The 23,657-nt window shown below is 44.6% G+C and overlaps 1 protein-coding gene across 3 annotated transcripts in view; it reads left to right on the top strand.

Moving 5' to 3' along the window:
* Positions 1-23,657, top strand: part of Epb41l4a (erythrocyte membrane protein band 4.1 like 4A) — a 191,569-nt gene that overhangs the window by 67,344 nt on the left and 100,568 nt on the right. For all 3 annotated transcript variants that reach the window (XM_057788695.1, XM_057788698.1, XM_057788696.1), the window contains one exon: positions 11,081-11,185. In XM_057788695.1, coding sequence (XP_057644678.1) covers positions 11,081-11,185 — 105 coding nt within the window. The remainder of the gene's footprint in view (positions 1-11,080; positions 11,186-23,657) is intronic.

A 23,657-nucleotide genomic window follows, 5' to 3' on the forward strand; every position in this document is an offset into this window, starting at 1 on the left:
TTGTAAATTAAAACTGAGAAATTAAACTAGTTCAAGTGGGAGCAATGGAACATACATGTGTATGCATGTATATTGTGTGTGTGTGTGTGTGTGTGTGTGTGTGTGATTGGAAAGATTGGAGGGCCATTTGAGGAAGAAGAGGAGGACTAGAGGGAGAGAGGTTGTGGGAGGGCATTGGGGAGCGTGCACAGACAAAACACAATGGTTTTTATGTATGAAAATGTCACAATAAAAGCCATTTCATGGCTGGGCAGTGGTGGCACACACCTTTAATCCCAGCACTCAGGAGGCAGAGGTAGGCGGATCTCTGTGAGTTCAAGGATACCCTGGTCTACAAGAGCTAGTTCCAGGACAGACTCCAAAGCTACAGAGAAACCCTGTCTCGAAAAAAAAAAGCCATTTTACATATAATAGCCAAAAACTTAATAGTAAAAACCACAACTCCTTAAGTCATAAGGCAACAGGACATGTTGGCATATGCCCAGCACTTGAAAGTAAACAGGATATGTTGACATATGCCTGTCATCCCAGCACTTGACAGTAAACAGGACATGTTGATACACACCTGTCATTCTGGCATTTGGAAATAGAGGCAGAAGACTCAGGAGTTCAGGGTCACCCTCTACTGTTTAGCAAGGTCATGGCCAGCCTGTGCTGCATGAGACAGTTTCAAAACAGCAATACAATTATAAATATGATTACAAAACTTTCATATCAACAAAATTATTTTCACAAACAATTTCATAGTTCTTTTTGCAAAGTGAAGTAATGCTCACTTTGTACTTTTACAGATTTCTTTACTATCTGACTTAATAGTAGAGACCTGGAGTCTCTTACTGTCTGATGTTCTCTGTGGTGCCGTCAGGAACCGTATCAATGCTTCTAAAAGGAGTGTGAAGTGATAACTATCAAACTAACGATATCATAAGGGCCGTTCTGCTGTTTATCTGAGATAAGATCTCGCTCTGGAGCTCAGTTGATCTTGAACTTGCAACACTTGGCCTCTGCCTCCCGAGTGCTGGGTTACAGGTGTGACCCACACAGGAGTGCTGTTGATTTCAGGGCCCACAGAAGGCTCCTAATGCCTTGAGAAAAGCTGGTGGCAGGGAATGAGTTGCAGCTTTAAGCCAAATACATTTAGGCAGAAATCCTGTCCCACGCCTTTCTATGTCGCAGTAACTATGCTGCTTGTACCCCTAATAGGAATAAAATGCTCGTTTCACATAGCTCTTGTGAAGCTGAAAGTATCTGAAAGCATTTAACATACTTTCTTAAATATGGATGCCTAGAATAATGTACTCTTTTTTTGTATTATTGTAATTTGAAATATGAGAGAAAGAATGAGTTAGGTGGGGAAAGCGTTGCGAAGAATAGAACCTGGCTGGGAGGCAAACAAGTCTGCTGTCTTCAAAAATGCCAACCGCTGCTTCCTCCATCCACGCAGTATAGGTCCACGCCATGCCTCCTGTCGAGAGAAGGAATCTATTTTTGCTCTTTTTTTAATCAACAGAACACAGCAAGACTAATACTGTCCAGTTTTGGTCTATGTTCTCTGAGCCCTGACTTACCTTAGAATGAAGTCTCTTGCTGTAGATTTTCAAGGTGGGGGAGGGGATGAGCCAGCCCCACCCACTTCAGGTGACTTGTCAACCTGTGAGTGAGGTCACACTGGAGTCTTCAACACAGATGAACAAACACCAGCTGTCCTGAGCCCTGGCCAAATTTAAGGCATGAGCAAGTGGTTGCTGTTGGATGCTGCTAAGTGTGGAGATTGGTGCATGCCAGTAAATAGTTGGAACCTTAAAGGTTGAGAAAAGTTCATTCCAAGTTTATCAGGATACACAAATCGTGTATGGAATATATAGCAACTTGAAAAACAAACCATTTTCCCCACAATAAAGGGTTTTCTTAGTAAATGAAAGTTAAAAGCCATCGAGGGCTGCTTTGCCTTTCTTGCTTGGCTGACAAGAGATTCCTGAGAAGTGGTTCCTCCAGGTCCCTACTTACTGTACCCTACTGGACCTGTGCTAAAATATTTAATATGATTTATGTTTTCCATGGAAATCCTTCCATTCAAAATAGTAAATAAGACAGAGTAGGTTCTCACAGGTCCAGCAGTGGGGACCTTTGCAAGGCTCATTTTCCCTTGGCACAGGAGTAGGCTGTCTTGAGTGCAGATATCATTCTGTGTGGCTGGCCCAAACCTGCCTTTCTGGTTTGTAATGTCACATTAATCTGCGAAGGTGTTATTACTCATTTGAAGGATCCTTTGTTCTGGTTCAAAGGCCCACTGGTGGTATTTCCAAATCCGCTCGTCCTCCTTGGGAGCTGTTCTCTAAGGTAATAGCCGAGTCTCTAGAAACTCATTTCTACAAAGATGCTGGTATGGGAACGACCTGTGTCTGTTGGCCGAGTTATAAGACACAGTTCACAGTCCAGCACCGCCACTGGGAGTTGCTTCGCTCTCATTCTGAAAGCAGACGAGTGTCCTGTAAGACTTAACGGCTTTTCCCTATTTGCTTAACTGTCTTAGGACTAGTCTTGTTTTTTAAAATTATGGAATTCTTGTCAGGTGTGTTTTATTGCATGGAAAACATACATCTCTACGTATTATATATAACTTAATTTCAGGACCGTCTGTTTCTTAGACTCTTAGGAATTTCAAACATAAGATACTGATTATTGTACCTTTAGAATAGATCAAGTCTCTTGGAATTATATATCACTGAAACAAAGGGAATTTTTTAATAGAAGTGAAGTGAATCGATTTTGCTTGTCTGAGGTAGTAGGGTGGTGGGTGAATCTACTCATTTCTTCTTCATTGTCCTAAGTCTGACTGGCCAGGGATAATGGAAGCCTCATAAGATACGAGAGGAAGAGTCTGGTGTTTTTATTATAGTTCTGTTTTGCAATTGTGCATCGGCTCTTAGTATTCATTCAGTGATCTTTTAAGGCATTTCGGGATTATAAACTGTTGGATTATTCACAAAGGAAGTGGAATATAGTAGCCAGCACTACCTGCTTCCCAACCATCTGAACTTTAATGCTTCTCAGCTTTTTGGATAAAGGTTAGGTGTAGTAGGAAAGAGAAGTAAAAGACGAACTTAATGAAGATCAAGTAAATTAAGAGACAGGCAAATTCAAGAAACTTCGTAAGTCCAGTGGATAGTCATCAAAGCTGAGACCTCCAAAGACAAATGACAGACGCATCCTCCAGAGAAGGAGGGGAGCATGGCCATCAACCAGAACACAAGGGGCCCCCAAAGTGGGAAGAACGCCTTTTCTGACAGTGGAGTTCTTACTCAGCACTGCTGTGAGAGTCTCGCTGGTCGGGGCCAATTATTAGAGGCAGAATTTTGTTTATCTATTTAGAAACTCCTTAGGCATGTTGCTAAGTGCCGAGGTTGTAATTACATCTTCTGTGGCTTCTGGATCTCTCTTCGAAATAGACAGGAAAACTGCAGCGATGCTAACTGCAGTCACACCCAGGCCTTTTCCTTTGCTAAAAAGAAGTGAAGAATCAAGCTTTTCTTTAGTTTCAAATGAAGGTAGCCGTCTGGTTTAGGGCTGAAGGGCTTGTCTTGAGGGTGGGAGGAACTCGGCCTCCCGCAGTGGAGTCTCCTGGCCTGTGATATATCTGACTGCTGCAAGGAAGGGCTAAAGAAGAAATCAGATTAAGACATCCTGAAGAAACTTTAAATGCGAATGAAGTGCCAGTTCACAGCTTACTGCTGTGTTCCCGTCCTGTCCCCATTTACTGCCGCATCTATCTTTTCTTTCTTTCTTTCTTTCTTTCTTTCTTTCTTTCTTTCTTTCTTTCTTTCTTTCTTTCTCTCTCTCTCTCTCTCTCTCTCTCTCTCTCTCTCTCTCTCTCTCTCTCCCTCCCTCCCTCCCTCCCTCCCTCCCTCCCTCCCTCCCTCCTTCCTTTCTTCTTTCTTTTTTTGTTTAGTTTGTTGTTTGCTTTTTTTCTCTGTAGCTTTGCAGCTTGTCCTGGCGCTTGCTCTGTAGACCAGGCTGGCTTTGAACTTACGAGATCCACCTGCCTCTGCCTCCCGAGTGCTGGGATTAAAGGTGTGCACCACCACTGCCCGGCTCCCTGCACACTTTCTTCGCATCCCCTGAAGCAGATGCCAAATGTACAACAGTGTAGCCTCACTGGACAGAACAAGGTGATGCCTCGCCTCTGCTGCTGGACCTGTGGTTTTTAAAGATATTTTACATGCGTAATACATGAGAACTGGGTCTCTCCTTGTCTTCCTTCAGAGGTTCCATTAAGATTTTCTTTGTCACCCTTTATCTTTGTACCCCACATCTGCCTCTCTTCTGGTCCCTATTACTAGTTTCCTTTTCCCCATCTCCCAGGGAGTGATAACTTGGGACCAGGGTGTAAGCTCAGTTGTTAGGGTGCTTGTGTTTTAGGTTTGAGACACAGTATCACACGAAGCATCCGGGGTGTGGTAGCACAGGCCTATAATCCTAGCAGTACATGAGATGGTTGTGGGGGACCCGGATTTAAAGTCATTTTCAGCTAACATACCAAGTTAAAGGCTAGCCTGGGCTATGCAAGACTGAGGGAGCCAGACATGGGGGAGCAAGGCAGGAGGAGGATCCTTGGCAGGCTTGCTGTCACGGAGCTATACCCCAGAACCCTAAGTTCTAATTTCCTTATTGGAGGATAGTTTTTTAGGACACACAAGAAAGGAGAATGAAACCCCAGATTCTGGCGCTGACTGGGCTTTGCACTCAGGGCTCGGGGCATGTGTAGACACACCCCTGCTGCTTACAGTTCTACAGAGGGAATCGGGAGTAGTCCTGTTCCTGCTTAGGTCAGGACGACATTCATTGCCTAACACAGGATGCTCTCCTTGTGGCTTCTCTGTGGAGGGTTTTCCGTCTCTGAAGGAAGAAAAATAATCCTGCATATCTTCAGAAGCAGGTTCTGTGGAAACACAAAGCTGTCAGAAGGCTTGGCGGACTATGTTCTGGCTCCTCGGGAATGATGGTTTTTAAAGACGAGTGACTTCCTCATATGTAAGAAAGTCTCATAACTTCCGCATTGAGGTGGCTCCCCGGATCTCTTCCTTTTCTTGGGGCAGGGTCTCCTTTTGTGTCCTAGGCTGTCCTCAGACTCATGGCAATCTGCTTCTGTAAGCCTCCCGAGGGCTGTGACTACAGGCTCGAGCCACCACATCAAGCTTTGAGGCGATTGTCTAAGTCTGCTTTTAGTGTATGCTCTTCATGACTAAGCAAGTTAGGCCATTTCATGCCCTATAAGTAGATTATGCATATGAAAGAGTACCTAGCATTTCTAGTGGATGTGGGAATATTAGTGTTCATAGAGAAAGCTTGACTTACATATTTTTTTTAAAAAGTCTCCAGTATTTCCTGCATAATTCTTTCCATTTTTGTTCATGAATTGCTTCTTGTTGGCTTGTTTGGGGATAGATTGTTAGGCGCTCCATTTATGCATCCTGTTCTCTGTCTGTACAGAAGAAAAGACTCAAAGGAGAGATACGGATGAGAGATTAGCCTCACACTCTAGCTTTCTGTAAGCGTTTTGAAGTAACAGGAAAGCTGTTTAGACATATTCCTTAGCCCTTGGGGTGGTAAGAGAATACGATTTTTCACTTGGCCAGAGTTTATTTCTTTGTAATTCCTGAAAAACACCAGGAAGCAATAGAAAGTGAAAATTATTGTCCGAGTCATGGACTGAGGCAGTGATGGATCAAGTAGTAGTTCAGGCTTCGTTGCTGTGGATGTATGAGGCCAGGTAAAGCCTGGGTTCCCATCAGGCTGATGTCTATGAAGCCTATGACGTATTTGGCAAATTTTCATTTTTTTTTCATAGTGACATAGGCCAGAATTAGCTTTAAAAACCCTATGGGAATGCTTAAGATTGCTAGAATAAGTTGTGTTTATGATGACATTTTTTAATTCTCTAACTTGGATTTTATTTGGAACACTATCTTGGCTGTTAGGCCAAGCATCCCTGCTTCCACAGGGCAAGGGAAGGCAGATGCTGCACTGTTTGGCCATCCCTGACTGGGATGGAATAATGGAAAGCCTGGCTTAGGAGTCAATGATCATTCCATCTTGTTGCAGCTGGGTCCACGTCTAGACGCCTCCACTATTGGACACGGCTGACCGAACCTTTCTAGGTTCTCACTGTGTCTGCATCACTTGTCTTGAGGTCAGAGTCCTTGAGTGAAAACTAGGCCATGCGTCTATGGCCTGGCTTCAGTCACTGGGGGGGGGGAGGGGTCTGGTTCCAACCCCCACCAACACACAGTGGGAATGTCTCTCCAGATAGGGAGGGTGTGCGTATTATATACCCAGGGCAGAAAACTAAAATGGAAATGTCTTCATTAAGAACATGTAAGTCAGATGAAAGAACAAAAGTCATACAGCCGTCTCTGCTTTCTAAGGAGAACTTGATGGGTTATCACTTCTTGATTAAAAATGAAAAATCAAAACAAAAAGGCAGAGAAAGCAGACAAAGAGATTTTCTCCTTGAAAGAGGGTACCTTTCAAGGCTTTGTAACATCCATCATATTTAGTAGTGAGATTTTAGAAGCAGTTCTAATGTACCAGGAAGAGAAGGACGTAGAGCATCCCGTGTTCTCACAGAAGCCAGTAACTAAGGTCCTTGTCAATGCAATAAGAAAAGAGAGGTGGGTAATCAGAGGTGTTTTATGAAGGAAGAACAAGAATTCTTTTATTTTATATTTGAGACAGGATTTCACTGTGAATTCATGGCTGGCCTGAAACTCTCTATGTAGAGCAGACTGTTCTTGAATCCAGAGATTAGCCTGTCTCTGACTAGGGTTAAAGGTATGCATCACCACTCCTGTCTAAGAACAGAATTCTTAATATTTATTTGTAGAAAAATATGGTGCTCTCAAAAGACAAGATTACCACATTTGTTTAATAAGAGTTGAACAGGATGACTGTGGGTAAAACTAATGTCACCATATGAGCTGTTCCTCAGGACATTAACCAAGCTGTAGCCAATCAGAATGATAACAGCCATATCATTGTAAACGACCCAAGAATAAACCTTGCGAGCTTTCTGTTTCAGCACAACAGATTGCTACGTTTGGTGATTTGGGTGCGTACCCCTTACTGCCTCCCGGTGCCGTCGTCAGAGTCCAGGATCACCAGACACAGTATCTGTCTGCCGGCCTCTTAGCTGAGAACTCTGCAGAAGCGTCTGCTCGAGTTTGAGTCTGGCTGCTGGCAGAAGCTCAGTTTTGCAACTGTGGGGTAATTCTTTCCTTATTGACTGTCAGCTAGAGGCTGCTTCAGCTCCTTGAGGGCTCTTACGGAGTGTATTACTTTTCTAGTAATCATGGCAAAAAAGCCAGAAAAGGCAACTTAAAATGGGAAGGCTGTGCTTCTGCTCATGGTTTCAGAAGAGACGCGGTCCATCTCATCAGTAAAGGCATGAGATGATGGTCAGCCACATCACGTCCTTAGTCAGTGCGCTGGCCTAGTTTTGTCCTCTGGGAAGAGGGAACCTATCAGCTTGGCCTGTGTACAAGTCTGTGGGAACACTTTCTTGGTTGATGGTTGATGTGGAAGGCCCAGCCGACTGTGGTGGTGCTGACCCTGGGCAGGAGGCCATGGGGTATATAGGAAATCACTCAGCAGGCCGTGAGCAAGTCAGTAAGCAGCTTTTCTCTGTCGTCTCGGTTTTAGTTCCTGCCTTGACTTCCCTCAGTGATGGAGTGTGATCAGAATGTGCAAGCCTATTAGAACCTCTCCTCTCCAATCTGCTTTTGGTCAGTGTTTAATCACAGAAATAGAAGACAAATGAAGACAGTCAGGAAGTGGGGTGGGGGTGGGGAGGAGGCTGCTGGTGCATAGCTTTCTCTCCTTCACTCAGTGAAAGACCCAAGTCCCGAATGTATGAGGCTTTGCTCTTCAGTTTAACCTTCCTGACCTCACACTCACAGACACGCCCAGGTTTCCTGTGGCCATTTTAAATCCAGCCACACACAGCTTCTCAGTCTGTCCTCTCTGTCTTTCAAGTTGTGTTACAGCTCTGACAGGAAAGGTTTCCCGAGTGCAGCCTCTACAGCGCTGACAGGAAAGGTTTCCCCAGTGCAGCCTCTACAGCTCTGACAGGAAAGGTTTCCCCAGTGCAGCCTCTACAGCGCTGACAGGAAAGGTTTCCCCAGTGCAGCCGCTACAGCTCTGACAGGAAAGGTTTCCCCAGTGCAGCCTCTACAGTTCTGAGGGAAGAGGTCTAGGAATACCACAAAGTCACACCGTACAACAAACCTCACACAAGAGATTCATTGGGAAAGACACAAGAGGGTGGCTGCCTCTGCTCGGGTGAGAAGCAGCTGGAAACTAAGCAGGGGACAGGCTTATGCAGGGTTTCCTGGAGGCAGTTTTCCATGGTGAACATGTCCAGGATGGGGATTGGTGGTATTTCAAGTCCTCTGCTTGGGACAAGCTCAGGCATTGGTGGCATTTTGAGCTCAGGGATTGGTGGTTTTTTTTGTTTTTGTTTTGTTTTGTTTTGTTTTTTTTTGCTTAAGAATTGGTAGGTTTTCGAAATTTGGAAGCGAGCTTGGACTTTTTACCCGACACAAGTGACAAGGACACTTGGAGTCCCTAAGCACGTGTCTTTCTCTTCTGCTAGAGTAACTGCTTTGCGTGTTGTACACCAACTCACCAGTGGTGATTTCTTTGTCTCGTGGTCCCTGTACCACCTAACACACAGTGACAGGGTGACATCATGTTGAGAGGTTCCGGAGGGGATGGCAGGATGTCTTTTCTTGGGAAGAGAATTCTATAATTTTGCCACAAAACATAGGTAAAATTTTGTAAGATTATATGTATAAGCATGTCCTAGTTCATGTTACTATTGCTACGATGAATACCATGGCCCAAAACGAGTTGGGAAGGATGGGTTTGTTTGTCTTATGCTTCCATCATATGTAGTCCATCCCTGAAGGAAGTCAGGACAGGCGCTCAAACAGGGCAGGAACCTAGAAACAAGAAGGGTGTTGCTTACTGGTGCAACCTTTTTTTCTTATTTTTTCCATTTGATATTTTTTGCTTCTTTGTCAAAAATCAGGTGTTCGAAGATGTGTGGATTGATACGCCTTTTTTCCCCCTTAAATAGAACTCAGGACTACGAGAAATGGGCCCTCCCCCATAAATCACTATTTAAGAAAACGTGTTATAGGCTTGCCTACAGTCTGCTCTAATGGAGGCATTTTCTAAAAGAAATCGTGCATTTTGAGTAAACAATGGCACAGTTTTTTTTTCCCATTTGGAAACAAAGTTAGGCCTTGTTCCAAGCACAAAGAATAATTTCCAGATGGAGTGAAGAGTTAATACACTAGATAAAATTGTGCATGTATTAAGGTATCAGAGGGTCAGCTCGTAAACTGAGTTATGGACTCCTCAGCCCCTGTGCTAGGGAATGCAGTGGACTGGTAAGCCCATGAGCGAGGAAGACTTGTTTTTAGTAGAGTCAAGGAAATATAAATAAAACAGTTCCCCTTTGCCATATACTTCCCATCTCAACCCAAGTTTTGGCAAGGATAAGGGCACATGCATTTTCACCGAGTGAATTATAGTTTTAAGTATGATATTCTTCCATTGAGCGATTTCATTTCCAGATGTTTATCGCAGAGAAGTACATAGGGACACGAGCACCAAGAGGTATTTAGTGAAAGTGCCATTGTTATTCTGTCAGAAGCTTCTCAGCAGTGTGTGAGTCCAACATACAAGGGCTTTGGCTTTGAGAAAACAGGTTAGTGGACCTTGAGCATGGAGGGGGCAATTTAGTGTAATTTAGAGATTTGGGGGCTTGTAAGAAGGACTATCTTTTCCAAGTGTGTAATTTTATTACTTCATATCGTCATCTATTTTCTAAAAGCCCTGTGGTATACAAGGATTACCTGATATAATTACGCAGCTCGTGGCAATTGTCTAAGAGAAGCTGTAGTTGAACAAAAGCCCTAGGAAACAATGAGTGCAATGGGGATTTCATTTAATGCTCATGATGAGGCCAGAGAAGAGGAAGGTCAGACTGACTGTGCACGCGTGCTGTCCTGATAGATCAGTGTCAAGACCAGTGTGGCATACTGCTTGCTGCCTACATGTTTCTTATATTTGCAAATAATTATGTCTAAGATATTAAGAAGCCTGAACCCAGGGCCTTATTTATGCTATGCATGAGTTTTTGGGGTGGGGGAGAAGACAGAGTAGTATATGTGTGTGTGTACATGTGTGTGTATGTGTGTGTACATGTGTGTGCACACTTAAAATGCAACCACAATAAATGTTTTCTTTTTAGCTCTAATCATGTGTAAGAGACCAAGTAAAATATCCTCACAAGGCTTTGCAACACATATTTAGCAGCTTTAATCTATGGATTTAGGCTTAAAAAATAAAATCTTGGGCTATTATTTTAATTTTATAGATTTTCTGTTCTATATACTTGTAGGAGTACTGGTGCTTATGGAAATCATTTTTTAAATGAAAGAATTATGGGAATTGTAGCCACCATGATGCTTAATGAATTTATTAAATGTTATTTACATAGAGGGTTATCTTTATTTAAGGAAGCATTTTGGAACTGGAGAGCTGGTGAACTGGATCCTCCAGAGGACACAGGTTCAATTCCCAGAACTCACACAGTGGCTTACAACTATCTATAGTTCCAGTTACAGGAGATCTGATGCCCCCTCTTTATGTCTGTGGGCAATGGGCACATACATGAAGCACGGGCAAGCATGTGCAAAAAACCACTATACACATAAAATTGTAAAACAAAGAAACATTTTATCCTGGAGAGAATTTGTAATCCCACAAGGGAAGGGGCTTATAGTAACTTGATACTCCCTAAAGTTTAAGGTGATTTTTCTAAGACTATTTCTTTAATATGCTGTAATTTATAGCGCAGCTATCTCTGTAACTGAGGCAAAACCTGGAGAGAATAATGTGGTCTCATGCTAAGCTCCTGTGAGGGCTGCTCCTAAAAGATGAGAATTTGATTTTGTCCCATGGAGGAAGACACGACACCTTGTTAAAAAGCAATCTGTGGCTTATTTTGCAGAAGTCTACAAAAGGTTCCGTTGTCCTTGACCATGTTTTCCGGCACATAAACCTCGTGGAGATAGATTATTTTGGGCTGCGATACTGTGACAGAAGCCATCAGACAGTGAGTACAACGACTTCATGTTACAATTGTCTGTGCGCTCTCTCTCTCTCTCTCTCTCTCTCTCTCTCTCTCTCTCTCTCTCTCTCTCTCTCTCTCTCTCTCCTTCCCCCTCTCTCCCTGTCTCCCCTTTCTCTCTCTCTCTCACACACATTTCTTGGTGTGATTTTAGGCAGTTAGCTTCTTTGGAACTGAAAATGACTTTGGAAACTTCACTCTCCTTTTCCCATGATAGTTTCTCTGTACTTTTTTCTTCTCACAAAGCCTGTAAGGTTGCTGGCTTTACCACTTCTTTTCATGAAAGCCATTTTGCGGGTGGCTTACTTGGCTTCCATTTTTGCCACGTCTTGTAGGAGGGCTTTCCGTGTGCTACTGTTCCCTGTCTCACGGTGTTGGGAGGAGAGTCTCTGGAAGGGACATTACTGCCTTATACGAGAGGAAATGCAAAGAGAGTCATGTGTGTCTCCCGCCTCCTGGTGAAGTTTTGAGAGTGGCTGTTGTAATGAAGGAAAGTCAGGAGGTTTCTGTTCTTCAGCCTGGAGGAGGGAGCACAGTAGAGACTGTCTGCCTTTTCCTTCTGATGTCTGCTGTCATAGGCTAGCCCAGGATACCATCCTTTCTGCTCAGAGGGTAGAGTCGCTGTGCTGTTTACCACACTGGGAAGACTTTGGAGGTGATAGACTTTGAAGGATGAAAGGGTATTTGTTGATTTGGTCTAAGAAAGATTTTAACTTCCTATAGATAAGAACGCAAAATGCTTGGAGGCTTATCTTAGAAATGCCCCGACTGGCCGTTTATTTCCTGTCCTGCGCAGCCGTGTTGAAATGAAGAGCTCTTCCTTCCCTTTCAGGTCTGCTGGCTCTCCGGTATTTGGGGAATGAAGTCAGTACAGAGCATGGTCCTAGAGATCCCTGGGGTGAGAAGAAGCGGGGAAGCCAGGTGCTGCTGAGGGTGAAGGATGCTGAGCTTTTGGTTTGTTTGTGGCTGGTTTCGCAGTCTTTTCTGTTTCTCAGGAGGGTTTCATAACATCGAGGTAAATATTGGGGTGTCGGGTAGATCTTTTTTTTTTGTTGTTTTAATTTTATTTTTCGAGACAAGGTTTCTCTGTAGCTTTGGAGCCTGTCCTGGAACTAGCTCTTCTAGACCAGACTGGCCTCGAACTCACAGAGATCCGCCTGCCTCTGCCTCCCAAGTGCTGGGATTAAAGGCGTGCACCACCATCGCCCAGCTCTCGGGTAGATCTTCATAGAAAGAACTGCATTCTGCTAGGCAAGTGGACGTTACTGTGTGTTATATACAGGCATATTCAGAGATTCACTAGCTTCTGTCCCATATAGACCACAGGTCGCTGTAGTAGAAATGGAAACCTGTGCAGAATGGTAAACTGAGGCTTTGGCAGGTTCCCCAGATTGCATTCTTATTTTATTAGCAATACATTTTTCTAATAGAGACAAACGCAGTTTTCTGATGGATGCCAGACCTTGCCCGGAAAGACTGGCTGCCTTGCTGAAATTACATAGACCTTATCTTCTTTGAAGGTGATTCAATGACAAGTGCCCTCATATGTGAGAGAGGAAGGCTGGAGAGCAAGAAGAAGATGTTGCGATGGAAACAGAGGCTGGAGTGGTGCTTTACTAGAGGAGGTCCTTGAGCTGGGGAATGCGGGTGGCCTCCAAAAGCTGGCGAGGAGGCAAGGAAGTGGCTGCCTCCAGGAGGAGTTCAGCCTGCATGCATTTTCATTTTATCCTAGTAAAATTCGTTTTGGACTTACAGCCTCCAGAGTGATAAGGGAATACCTTTCTGTTGTTTTAAGCCATCAAGTCTATAGTGGTTTGTTACAGCAGCCGAAAGCAACTCTCATGGATATATGGAGGAGAGTTTCGTTCTTGCTTGTTCAGGAGAACTGTAAGACTTTGTAGTGTAGATTTTTCACATCAGGCAGAAGCCTGCAGCACTGCTAAGCTCCCTGTGTAGTGAGATCTCTGGCACATGAGCAGGGCCCCTTTGTGACTCTAGCTGCGCGAGTGTCCCTGGTGCGTGTGAGCAATGTTGCTGCTTCAGCAGCACTTGGGTTCCTTGCTGTGGAGAGGGATGGCGAGAGCTGTTGGCCACAGGCACAGTGTTAGAGTTGTAGAATGGCCTTCTTCACTTTAAGCATTAAGAATTTGAAAATAACCAGAGGTTGAAAGGAAGCAGGCCAGTTTTTAGGGGTTCCGAGACTCCTGCAGCTGTTGTCGGGCTTACAGATACAGTCCCGTGTCTCTTCCTAATAGATGGTCACGTTTCTTAGTTCAGTTAACTCTCTCAGATATCCGCCTGCCTCTGCCTCCCTAAATGCTGGGATTAAAGGTGTGCACCACCATGCCCTGCTCATTTAACTCTTAATATCTGTACTTTGTGTTTCGTTTTACTGTCATGAGACACCCAAACCTGGGTAATGAATAAGGAAAAGAGTTACATTTAGCCTACAGTTTGGAAGTTCAAAGGCACGATGCTGGTGTTTGTTCATCTGGTGAGGACCTCATGGAAGATGGCATAAAGTAGCAGGGCTACATCTGTGAGAGGGAGAGACCCCATGCCAGAAGAAGTGAGAGAGGCAAGGAGAAGCCATGCCTTTCTCATGTATGACAACTTTCTCTAAAGAGCTAACCAAGGTCCCAGGGGAACTACAGCACTTCCCCGTGGGGGTAACTCCTTCAGTAATCTAGCTGTTCACCACCATTAAAGGTTCTGTGTCACCTCCAAATACTGCCACACCAAGCAACAAGGTTTCGACATGTGCACTTGGGTGGTAGTTAATTCTATCTAAACCATAGCAGGAGCCTGCTCTGTGCTGAAAATTAAATGCCCTTGCCCTCAACCCTCTACAGTGTCAAGGGACCAAGGCAGATTTCCATGAAAGACCGCTATAGGTTAGGAGGCATTGAGCATACAATTGGCCTTTTCTCTGGAAACTAGGGTGAGAGAAAGCAGTGCTCATTCTCATTTGTAGCATAGGAAGAAGAACACGGTCTGTAGGGAAGGAGAGAGCAAACAAGGTCTAGATTCTTAAATATCCCTGGGAAAACGTAGAGACGAGTATGATGACATTGAAACCATCGTAAGGATAACTGCGATGCCCAGTGCCACTCCTGGCTAGCACAGCAGTGCTTTGAACTGTGCTGTCTCTCAGTGAGACATTGAGGCCCCTTGCCTAATTACTGTCTCAGAGGCAGAAGTCATAGGTGCTTGGAATTTTTCTCATAGAATTGGAGCTGGCTCTGAGAATCATGCCTCTAGACCTGCTGTCCTCTGACCTCTAAAAAGGGAAAGGTCAGACAGGAAGGTAACAGTGGCACGTGAGTGTCTTCCTTCAGTGAGCTGTTCCTTGGCGTCACCAAAACAATAAAGACAATCGGAAATAACTTCCTGGGTCATTCCGTTTCCAAACACCATCTTTTCCTCTCCCATCACAGGGAAGAGTGTTAGTGCCCCTGTCCTGAATCTTCTGGTCTCTCCCTTCTTCTGTGATAGCTCTAGCTCTCTTTTCTGCTCTTCTTCTCCATTTCCTGGCAGTGTTGGGTTATGCCCAAACATCTCTAATGTAGAAGCCACTTCTGAGATCTAATGTGTTCCTTAACTTCTCATAGTTAACATAGTTATTTTTTGTTACATCTTTTGCTGTGAAGCTGCCAGAGGCATTCTTAGCCTTACAAAGAACCACACCTTTCTGCTTCATTGGCCACAGTGACTTATTCTTTCTTGAAATCTTATTTTGTTGTGATGAGAACACAGATTCCTTGTTTTTCTCTTTTCAGACTCTCTTTTGATGATTCTTATGGCCTCTCTTCCTTTTTCTGTTTCATGAAGCATTGAGTTTGTCTTTCTTGTTTTTTTTTTGGGGGGGGGGTACTTGTTTTATATGTGGGCCTTATATGTAACAGGCAAGTACTCTACCTCAGCCCCAAATGTTGTCATTCATCAAGATTTTATCCTTGATTCCCCATGTCTGAATGCTGAAGAGGCTCATGCATGCAATGCTACCTTCAGATGTTCTAATGTTGAATGTGATCTTGTCCACCGAGTGCACTCTGCCCTGTGAATGTGATCTTGTCCACCGAGTGCACTACGCTCTGTGTTGCATCCAGATTATTATGTATTTTACAGTGTATGTGAGCTTTCACCTGCTGTATATTTTGGAAAATCTCTATAAGGACTGATAATGTTGGGAAGGAAAGAAGATTGTCACACTCAGTACACATGGACTTTCCTGTCCGGGGCATCTTTTGGAACCTGGTAGGGGAACAGAGGGCAAGGATGAAGCAGGAAAGTCTGTTCAGGGATCCCTCTGACTTTGTGAGGAGCAGCATGTAAGCAGTATAGTGGCCTGGGAAGAGTGATGTCAGCAGATAAAGGGTACCTGGGAAAGAAGCCACGGGAAGACTACGTTTCCCTTTAAGGGAATGAGAGGAACATCCTCATAGGGCTGTGCAGTGCTCATTTCCCCAAGGACAAATATGTGTTCTTCCTGGGTAGTGCGTCTGTTCCAGACACACATTATTGTCTAAAGACAGGTGATCCCTTCCCCTAATTAGTGTCTCTAGCTCAGGCATCCCCAGAGATATCATCGTGTGCAAAGACTGTTGAAGGTCGGGGCTGTCTGGCTTTAAACTGCACGCTGCTCCCCAGAGAGCTGTGTGGCGTTGGTGACACTCTCTAACTTCTGCTTCTTTTCTTCATTTGTATAGTGGTGTGCTGATAGTACTGGCTCCCCAGGGTGGTCATGATCATGGAGGCATCTCTATGAGTGCCGAGGCTGGTGGTTAAATTGTTAGCCCTTCTTATTCATCGCCTGAATGGCCTTCAGGCACCCAGTGTGCCTTCAAAACTAGACATGCCTCATTGTCCCCCTGAGGTCTTTGTTCTTTCGTGATTCTGAAGGTAGTGATTTTTTTTCAACTACTTAAAAAAAAAATCACTTACCTGTGCAGATGCAAATCTTGGTTTGCCATAAATATTGACATTGTAAAGTCTGTCAGATCACTCTAATGGAATCAGTGAACTTATATTTAATAATTGCATTGTACTTTTTCTTCTCTCTTTAAGAAGAATATAAAAACATTTATTATAAGCCAGATTTTTAGTTCATATGTCTTTACCTGCAGGTGTCAAAGAGTCACTGGTCTGGTTCAAGGCCTCTGGCTTCTGCTACACTGTCATATCAATACCAAAGCCTCACTGGGACTCCTCTTGATTATTCTGGTGCTGCCCTGTATTGTGGAGATCCTGCAGTTTTGGATCTGCAGGTCCAGTCCCTTCACATGCTCTGGCAGATCGTAGATGGGGTGGATAGCCCTGGTTTGTGGCCTGGGTGTTGCTGGGTTGGTCAGCTTGCCGGCTCTCCCCCATCCTCCCCACCAAGGTGAGCTCTCCAGCACTGCCCTGGCTAGCTCACCCTATGCAGCAGGAGGCGGGGGTAGAGCAGGTTCTGCTTTCACGCCCTCAGGGCCAGCTCAGCCACATCCGTACCACCAGGTTCAGCTCTACTGTGTTGCCCAGGTGAGGCGCAGGGCCCTCTTTCCTGTGCGCTGCAGCTGGTAAGTTAGCTCTCTCACTAGCCACAGGTGGGGACGGGGGAGGGGAAGGCATCTTTTTCTCGCCCTCACCACCACATTGGCAGACGAGGAGGGTGGGGCCAGCTTTCCCACTCTCAACACCCTCAGGGCCAGCTCACGCGGACAGTTCTCTATCTTAATACCACCCTGCAAACTAGGGTGCTCCTGAGAGTAAAAGGACTGCCTTTAATAACTAGCCCGGGATAACTGAAATAGCAGGACCTGTGGTCTGTTAGGCTCTCTAGTGCTATTTTTCACCTCTGTCTCACGTGCCGTAAGAATGCTGGCAAGGCGCCTGCTGCACGAACCCTCAATCTCTGGAACCCACATACAGGTGAATGGAGAGAATCAACTCTGCACAGCCGTGTTCTGACCACTACATGGGCTCCGTGGCTGGTGCGTCCTCACATAGATCACACACACACACAAACACACACACACATCCCACAATACAAAACTTTAGGTCCTAGTAGATTAGTTTGGACTACTGTACAAATTTTGAGTGGACTTCTTGTCTTCAGTCTTTACATTTTCTCACTCTTGGTTGCAGTTTTCTCTCAGAAAAGGAACTTTCATGGTGTTTCACTGTGGCTTATAATTCTTCACTGGGATCCCTAAGGGACAGTCTCTACTCCAAACCATGGTCCACAAGGTCCTCGAAGAGGCACAGCCCTGAGTTACTCTTGAGCCCCCTGGCTCACAGTGTGAGCCTGTAGTGCGCCATCCAGGCCCTAGTTCCAGGTGCACGAGCCTGTTGCTGCTCTGCAGCCCCTGACCTGTCCCAGCATGCCTCAGGCTAATGCGCTGCCTCCCTGCCTGACCACCTGTGCTCTTCTGTTCTCACCCAGTTAAGCCCTTTTCTCTTACCACCCATGTCTCTGTCTTTTTTTCTTGAAACTTTCCTCTACTGTCCAGGAATGCCTTAAGTCTTTTCATCTCAGGGATTAACAGTGTCTTGTTTGCAGACATCCTGAGGTTGGGTATCACCGTCTGTTGCTGCAGGGTAAGCCGACTAAGCTCCTTTAGAATGAAGCATCCTCCCCTCCCACCAGATACCATGTGCTGGCCTGGTGGAGGGAAGGTCCACTCTTCCTTCTGTGTCTTCATGCTGCCCGTAATTCTTTGTGTTCTTCACCTTGCTTCTTTCACTTAAAACATATTCTCAGTTAAAACATGTTTCACCTTAAGAAAGAAATGGCTTCATCGAGAGATTGGACAGTTAGCTTAGAAATTTATGGAATTACAAGACGTGCCATATGCGTGATGCTTATTATGTTCTGGCAGCTACTGGGTGCTGCTTAGCAGTTCTTGTCTAGTGACAAATACACCATTGTGTAATGTGTAATAGAAGGCATGGCATGTGAGGACTTGTGTGGGTCAGGGCCATCTGTAGCAGTAATGACTTTAGACCTTGATTTTTTTTTTTTAGAAAATGCTTATAATATTGCTTATAATAAAATTTCTATTTCTCTGTAGTCCCTAAACAGTGTTTAATAAAACAGGAACAGATGGTATTTTTCTGGAGTGCTTCCTGTTTGGAGAGGGTCTTATCTTCCCTGAGAAGTCTTACAGTAGGAGTTCGGGAGCTGACGTGTGTGGAAGAACCCTGTGAGATGCTATGGCGGAGCTGTTGAGTAGCGCCCGCAGAGCTGCCTGGTGGGTGTCATGCGTTCCTCCCTGTAGCCCCTGGGACAGCAGAGGTGGTTTTATTCATCCTGAGTTTCTTCATGTGTTGGTGTTGATGGAACTTTGTAAATGTGTGGGAAAGGCTTCCCTGGTCTAGAGTCTCTTCTGTGACATAGCTCACTTGGTCTAGTGTCTGCTCTGTGACATGGCTTGGTCTAGAGACTGTTCTGTGACATGGCTTGGTCTAGAGACTGTTCTGTGACATGGCTTGGTCTAGAGTGACATGTTTCTTGGTCTAGAGACTGTTCTGTGACATGGCTTGGTCTAGAGACTGTTCTGTGACATGGCTTGGTCTAGAGACTGTTCTGTGACATGGCTTGGTCTAGAGACTGTTCTGTGACATTGCTTGGTCTAGAGTGACATGTTTCTTGGTCTAGAGACTGTTCTGTGACTTTGCTTGGTCTAGAGACTGTTCTGTGACCTAACTTGGTCTAGAGTGTGTTCTATGACATAGCTAGGTCTAGAATCTCTTCTGTGACATAGCTTGGTCTAAAGTGACACATTGCTTGGTCTGTGACATAGCTTGCATCCATTTCCTGGTTCTTGGTTTATTGTATTTGCTGTCAGTTCTCAGAGGGTTCATCACAGTGGGCGCAAGTGTGTCTTCTGCGGGACATGCAGGATCTTCCTGTGCCTATCGGGTGTTGCTTTCCAGGTTTAGGGAAAAGGAGGGATTGAATTCCTGAAATTTCTTTATTAATGACATGCAGTGCTCTCATTTTTTATAAACTCAAACTAGAATAAAAGAAACAGTCTAAATGATACAAGATCAAAGAAGAGCTATCAGAACTAATTGAAACATCAGTATATACAGAAACATTCAACTGTGTGTGTGTGTGTGTGTGTGTGTGTGTGTGAGAGAGAGAGAGAGAGAGAGAGAGAGAGAGAGAGAATGTAGATAAAAAGCAAGGTATGGAAGTGTGATAAACATTCTTCTACCAATAAAACAGACACTTGAGAAATTTCTTTAATTTATACTTCATTAATTATATAAAAGGGACATTGCCAGTTTTGTTTCAGTGAGCATTTTTTATTAAGTTATTATTATTATTTTTATTAAGACTGGCTCCTTCCTAGTTAAATCAGTGTGAGCTATAAAGATAGAATTTCAGGTGTTTGATGGTGGCATATATGGAAGCAGTGCTTTAAGAGTTAATCATTCTAGACTTTCCCTCCCTCCCCCCTCCCTCTTTTCCCTTTTTAATGATATGTGGTCTCTCTGTGTAGCCTCGGCTGACCTCTAACTTGATAAGCCTGCCTAAGTATACACACTACCACACTTGGCCTGCACATTTGATTATCATGGGAGACTTCTTTTAATGCATAGAATTATGACATAAATCTGACAGATTAGCCTTGATTTACCTTTGTTCTGAATCATAAGAGGATTGTAGTCTCCATGTCCTCCATGAATGTTATGTCCTTCATGAACATAATAAATGGGTAGATTGAGGTATGACAATCAAGCCTTCTATTGTATGCTTTCTGCAATATTTCCCATGTTATTTTGTCTTTAATTTACAGGCACTAAATGCTGACCCATCTATAGAATCTATCCCAGTCCTAAGTTCTGAAGGAACCGTTTAAGGTTGGGCATATGATTGCACGGATGGCCAAGAGTAGCTAATGCCTGCCTGCCTTTAGGAACTGTAAAGCTTGACATTGCTGCGTGAATTAAAGATGATGATTTACGTTTAGTTTTTTGTTTGTTTGTTTGTTTTTCCTTGTAAGAGACACTCAGGTTTCTTTTGGGGTCAGGATGCTCTCTAGGGGGTGTTTACCTAGGAAACTTCTTTCTTAAAATTCTGACATGCTATAGGCTTACTCTGACCATACGTCTGGCCTGGTACTTTACTTACTATTTCTCACCTCTGTTCAATGAAGCAGCAAATATTTCCTGGTCAGCTACTGTGTCTCTGCTGTGTATGACGGTAGGGAGCAAGGGACAAGGCCCCTGGTTCCAAGGGGTTTATTTCCAGGAGAGCTAGTCCATGTTCAAGCAGGCGGTGCTGAGAACTTTCAGGTTGGCACTTCACAATGGCTGGGAATCTGCTGCTGGCCACTCGGAAGAGTCATCTTTGGGATGATAAGAGTGGTGGAGCTGTGGTGGTCGGAGAGAGCGGAACATTGACCCTAGAAAGGGACACATAGGTGTCCCAGAGCTGAAGGGCTGCTGAAGCTAAGAGGGGGTAATGTCGAAGTGGGCTCCTCATATGTGTATGTATACCCTACAGCCTATGTAGGCTGGATATTGGGCAGGCGGTGGGAGTACAAAATGAGGGAGAAAAGGATACGGTCTGATGGACAGGTTGGTTTGGGAAGGAGGGAGTTAGTATTTTCGTTTGGGACACACACATTTCAGATGTCTTAGACTTCCAAGTCCAGTCACACTAGGGCATGGGCTAGAATCACAGAGAGAGAGAGTCTAAATGCGAAAGAGCAGAAGTGCGGCTGCCCTGTGCCGCTGGGATAACTGTGCAGCTAGGCGCTCTCATTTGACACAACTGGGCACGGGGCAGTGTAGTTCTAGGCAGGGGTCCCAAGGCCAGGATGACTTCTCCACCCACCCCAGGCTGGATCTGGTTCCTCTGCGGTCAATTACTCGGCCAGCTGAACTGCATCAGCTTTCAGGTGCTAGGACAGAATTGGGACAAACTCCACCTTAAAGACCTGTGCTTGCTAAATTCCTGCAGTTTGAAAGCTGGTTGGTTTTCTCCAGTGTTACTTGGCTTCCTCATAACATAGCATCCAGGGCCCAGATTTCAAAAAAACAGAGGGAACGAGGACTGGATGGGACCACAGAGGGATGACTTCTGCCGTAGTCTGTTCATTTGAAGAGGCCGACCGTGTTTTAAAAATGAGAGGAAACCAGACAGCCCTTGATGATAGTGTTGGTGAATTTTACAGACAGTTTTTTAGAGATTTGTGTGTATGAGTGTTTTGCCTGCATGCATGTATCTGCATCATGTGCCTGGTGCCCCTGGAGACCAGATGAGACCATTGGATCTCTTGAAGCAGGAGTCATAGGTGGTTGTGAGCCTCCATGTGGATGCCAGGAACTGACCCCAGTCCTCTTCAAAACCAGTACATGTCTTAACTTCTGAGCCATCTCTCCAGCTCCTAAAGACATGTTTTTAAACATTAGATTTTATTCTTTATTCAAAAATTGTATTTTTTTCCTAAATAAAGATATATGTATTCTGCCTGGCTTCTCTAGATTCTCATTTACTATGATAGAAGACTCAGGCTTCAAGTTCAGAGTCTCATGAGGTTCGATTCAGTTTTCTTCAGATTTTCCTCCTTGAGTATGTGAAGAAATACAACAGCATTGAGCGCCATGCCCCGCCGCAGTGCAGGGCCTCCATCTGGATCTAGGTGATAAGCAAGGGGGTGAATCCCTGCCGTCGTTCAGCTGTGTTACGGTGTGTGTTGTCGATGGCACCAACTTCCGTATTAGCTCCTCTTCCGCTGCTGGGAAAGAGCAGCGTGGTCAGCTCGTAGAAGGAAGGGTTTATCTGGCTCATGGTTCCAGAAGGATAACAGGCTGTTGTGACTGCAAGCGGCGGGCACAGCAGCTGGAGCAGCAGGGTGACAGGTCACATCTTGAACCACAAGCACGAAGGAGAGAACAAACTAGAATGGTTTTAAACTCCCAAAGCCCGCCCCTAGCAACATACTTCCTCCATCCAGATCCCAAACCTAACCTACCCAAATCGTACCGCCAACTGAGGACCAAGTATTCACGTGTCCAAGATACAAGGAACATTTATTATTCAAACCTTCACAATTTCCATTTATATATTTTATTTAAAATAATAATAATAATAAATACTTTTTATTATTAGAGATCAAGTCTTACTCCGTAGCCTGGGCTGGCTTCAAACTCATGACAGTCCTGCCTGTCAGCCTCTCAAGTCCTGGGATTACAGATGTGAGCCACCAAGCATGGCCTGAATACGTTCAATTAGAAAAGGGGGCGGTAAAGACAACCACAAAAATGTAGAAAAGAGAGAAACAGGAGGCAGTTACTAGCCCATACAGTTTTTAGTTTCTAATCTTCTTTACATTTTGTTTTTAAAATTCAGAGACAATATTTGTATACAGTTACAGGACTCAGTATGACATTTTGGATTTTGAAACCCAGCCTGGCCTGGCACAGGCAGCTCTTTCTTGGTCTTAAGTCCCTGGGAGTTGTCCATGGTGTTGGTGGCCCCACTGGATTGGCTGTAGGCTCTGTTCTCTGGATTTTCCTTCTGCTCCATAGACAAGTAATACATGTTCGCAGCTGAGCGGCATTCCAGTCTGCCCGATGAAGCCTGAAAATGCAGACATATTTTTCCCCTTGCTACTCCGCTCATGCTGGAGACAGACAGGTATCCCTGTGAGGTCTAGGTGGGCCTTAAACTTGGTTTCCTCCTTCCTCTGTCTCCCCAGGTGCTGTCTGGAATTACAGGCTTGTGCTACCACGTTCATTTGGCATAATTATAAAACAAACAGAAAAATGTCTTTGCAGATTTGCTTCAAGTTCATTTTTAATCAGCTTTCTCAGACAAAGGCCGCACTAACCTGCTGTTCTGGTATCCACACGTAAGTCCATTCTTTCCATCCTTGCAAGGCTGTTGAAGAAGAACACCCTCAGGATTCCTCAGGAAACTTCTGTCATTTGGAAAGGGTCCGTGAAGCCTCATATGAAATCTTTTTGAGGACTTAATAAGGATTTTACAATTACATCTTGTTTTCCTGACAGCTTCTGGATCCAGTCTTTGCCTGGAAGCCGTTTCTTAGTTGTAGCACTGGCTGCCTTCTGATAAGACAGGGAATGAGAAAGTTTTGACTCTAAGTCCTGGCTCTCCTTTATCCTTCAACTTTTTTTTCCCCTTATCTCTCTCCCTCTCCTTGAATTTCATTGTAGGCAGCAAAGTGAAGCCATTGGCACTTTCTCCAGTCTGCCTGGAAATCTCCCTCTCTGGATCATACAGTTCATTAGGCACCTTATTAAAATTTTTTGTGTTTCCACAGGCAACAGCATTGCTAAGCCCCTGACCCTGTATAGTTAGGTTCCTCTCTTCTGAATCCAAGGGCTTTCTCTTTGCTTTCTCCTCCGTGCTCTGGGAACAGCCTTCAAGTCTTCCGACTCCCACCACATCCTTGTGTAAGGTGCTTCCTGCTGCTCCACCTGCAAAGTCAAGGGGGAC

The sequence above is a fragment of the Chionomys nivalis genome, chromosome 14 (assembly GCF_950005125.1).
Source record: "Chionomys nivalis chromosome 14, mChiNiv1.1, whole genome shotgun sequence".
NCBI classification, from domain to species: Eukaryota; Metazoa; Chordata; class Mammalia; order Rodentia; family Cricetidae; genus Chionomys; species Chionomys nivalis.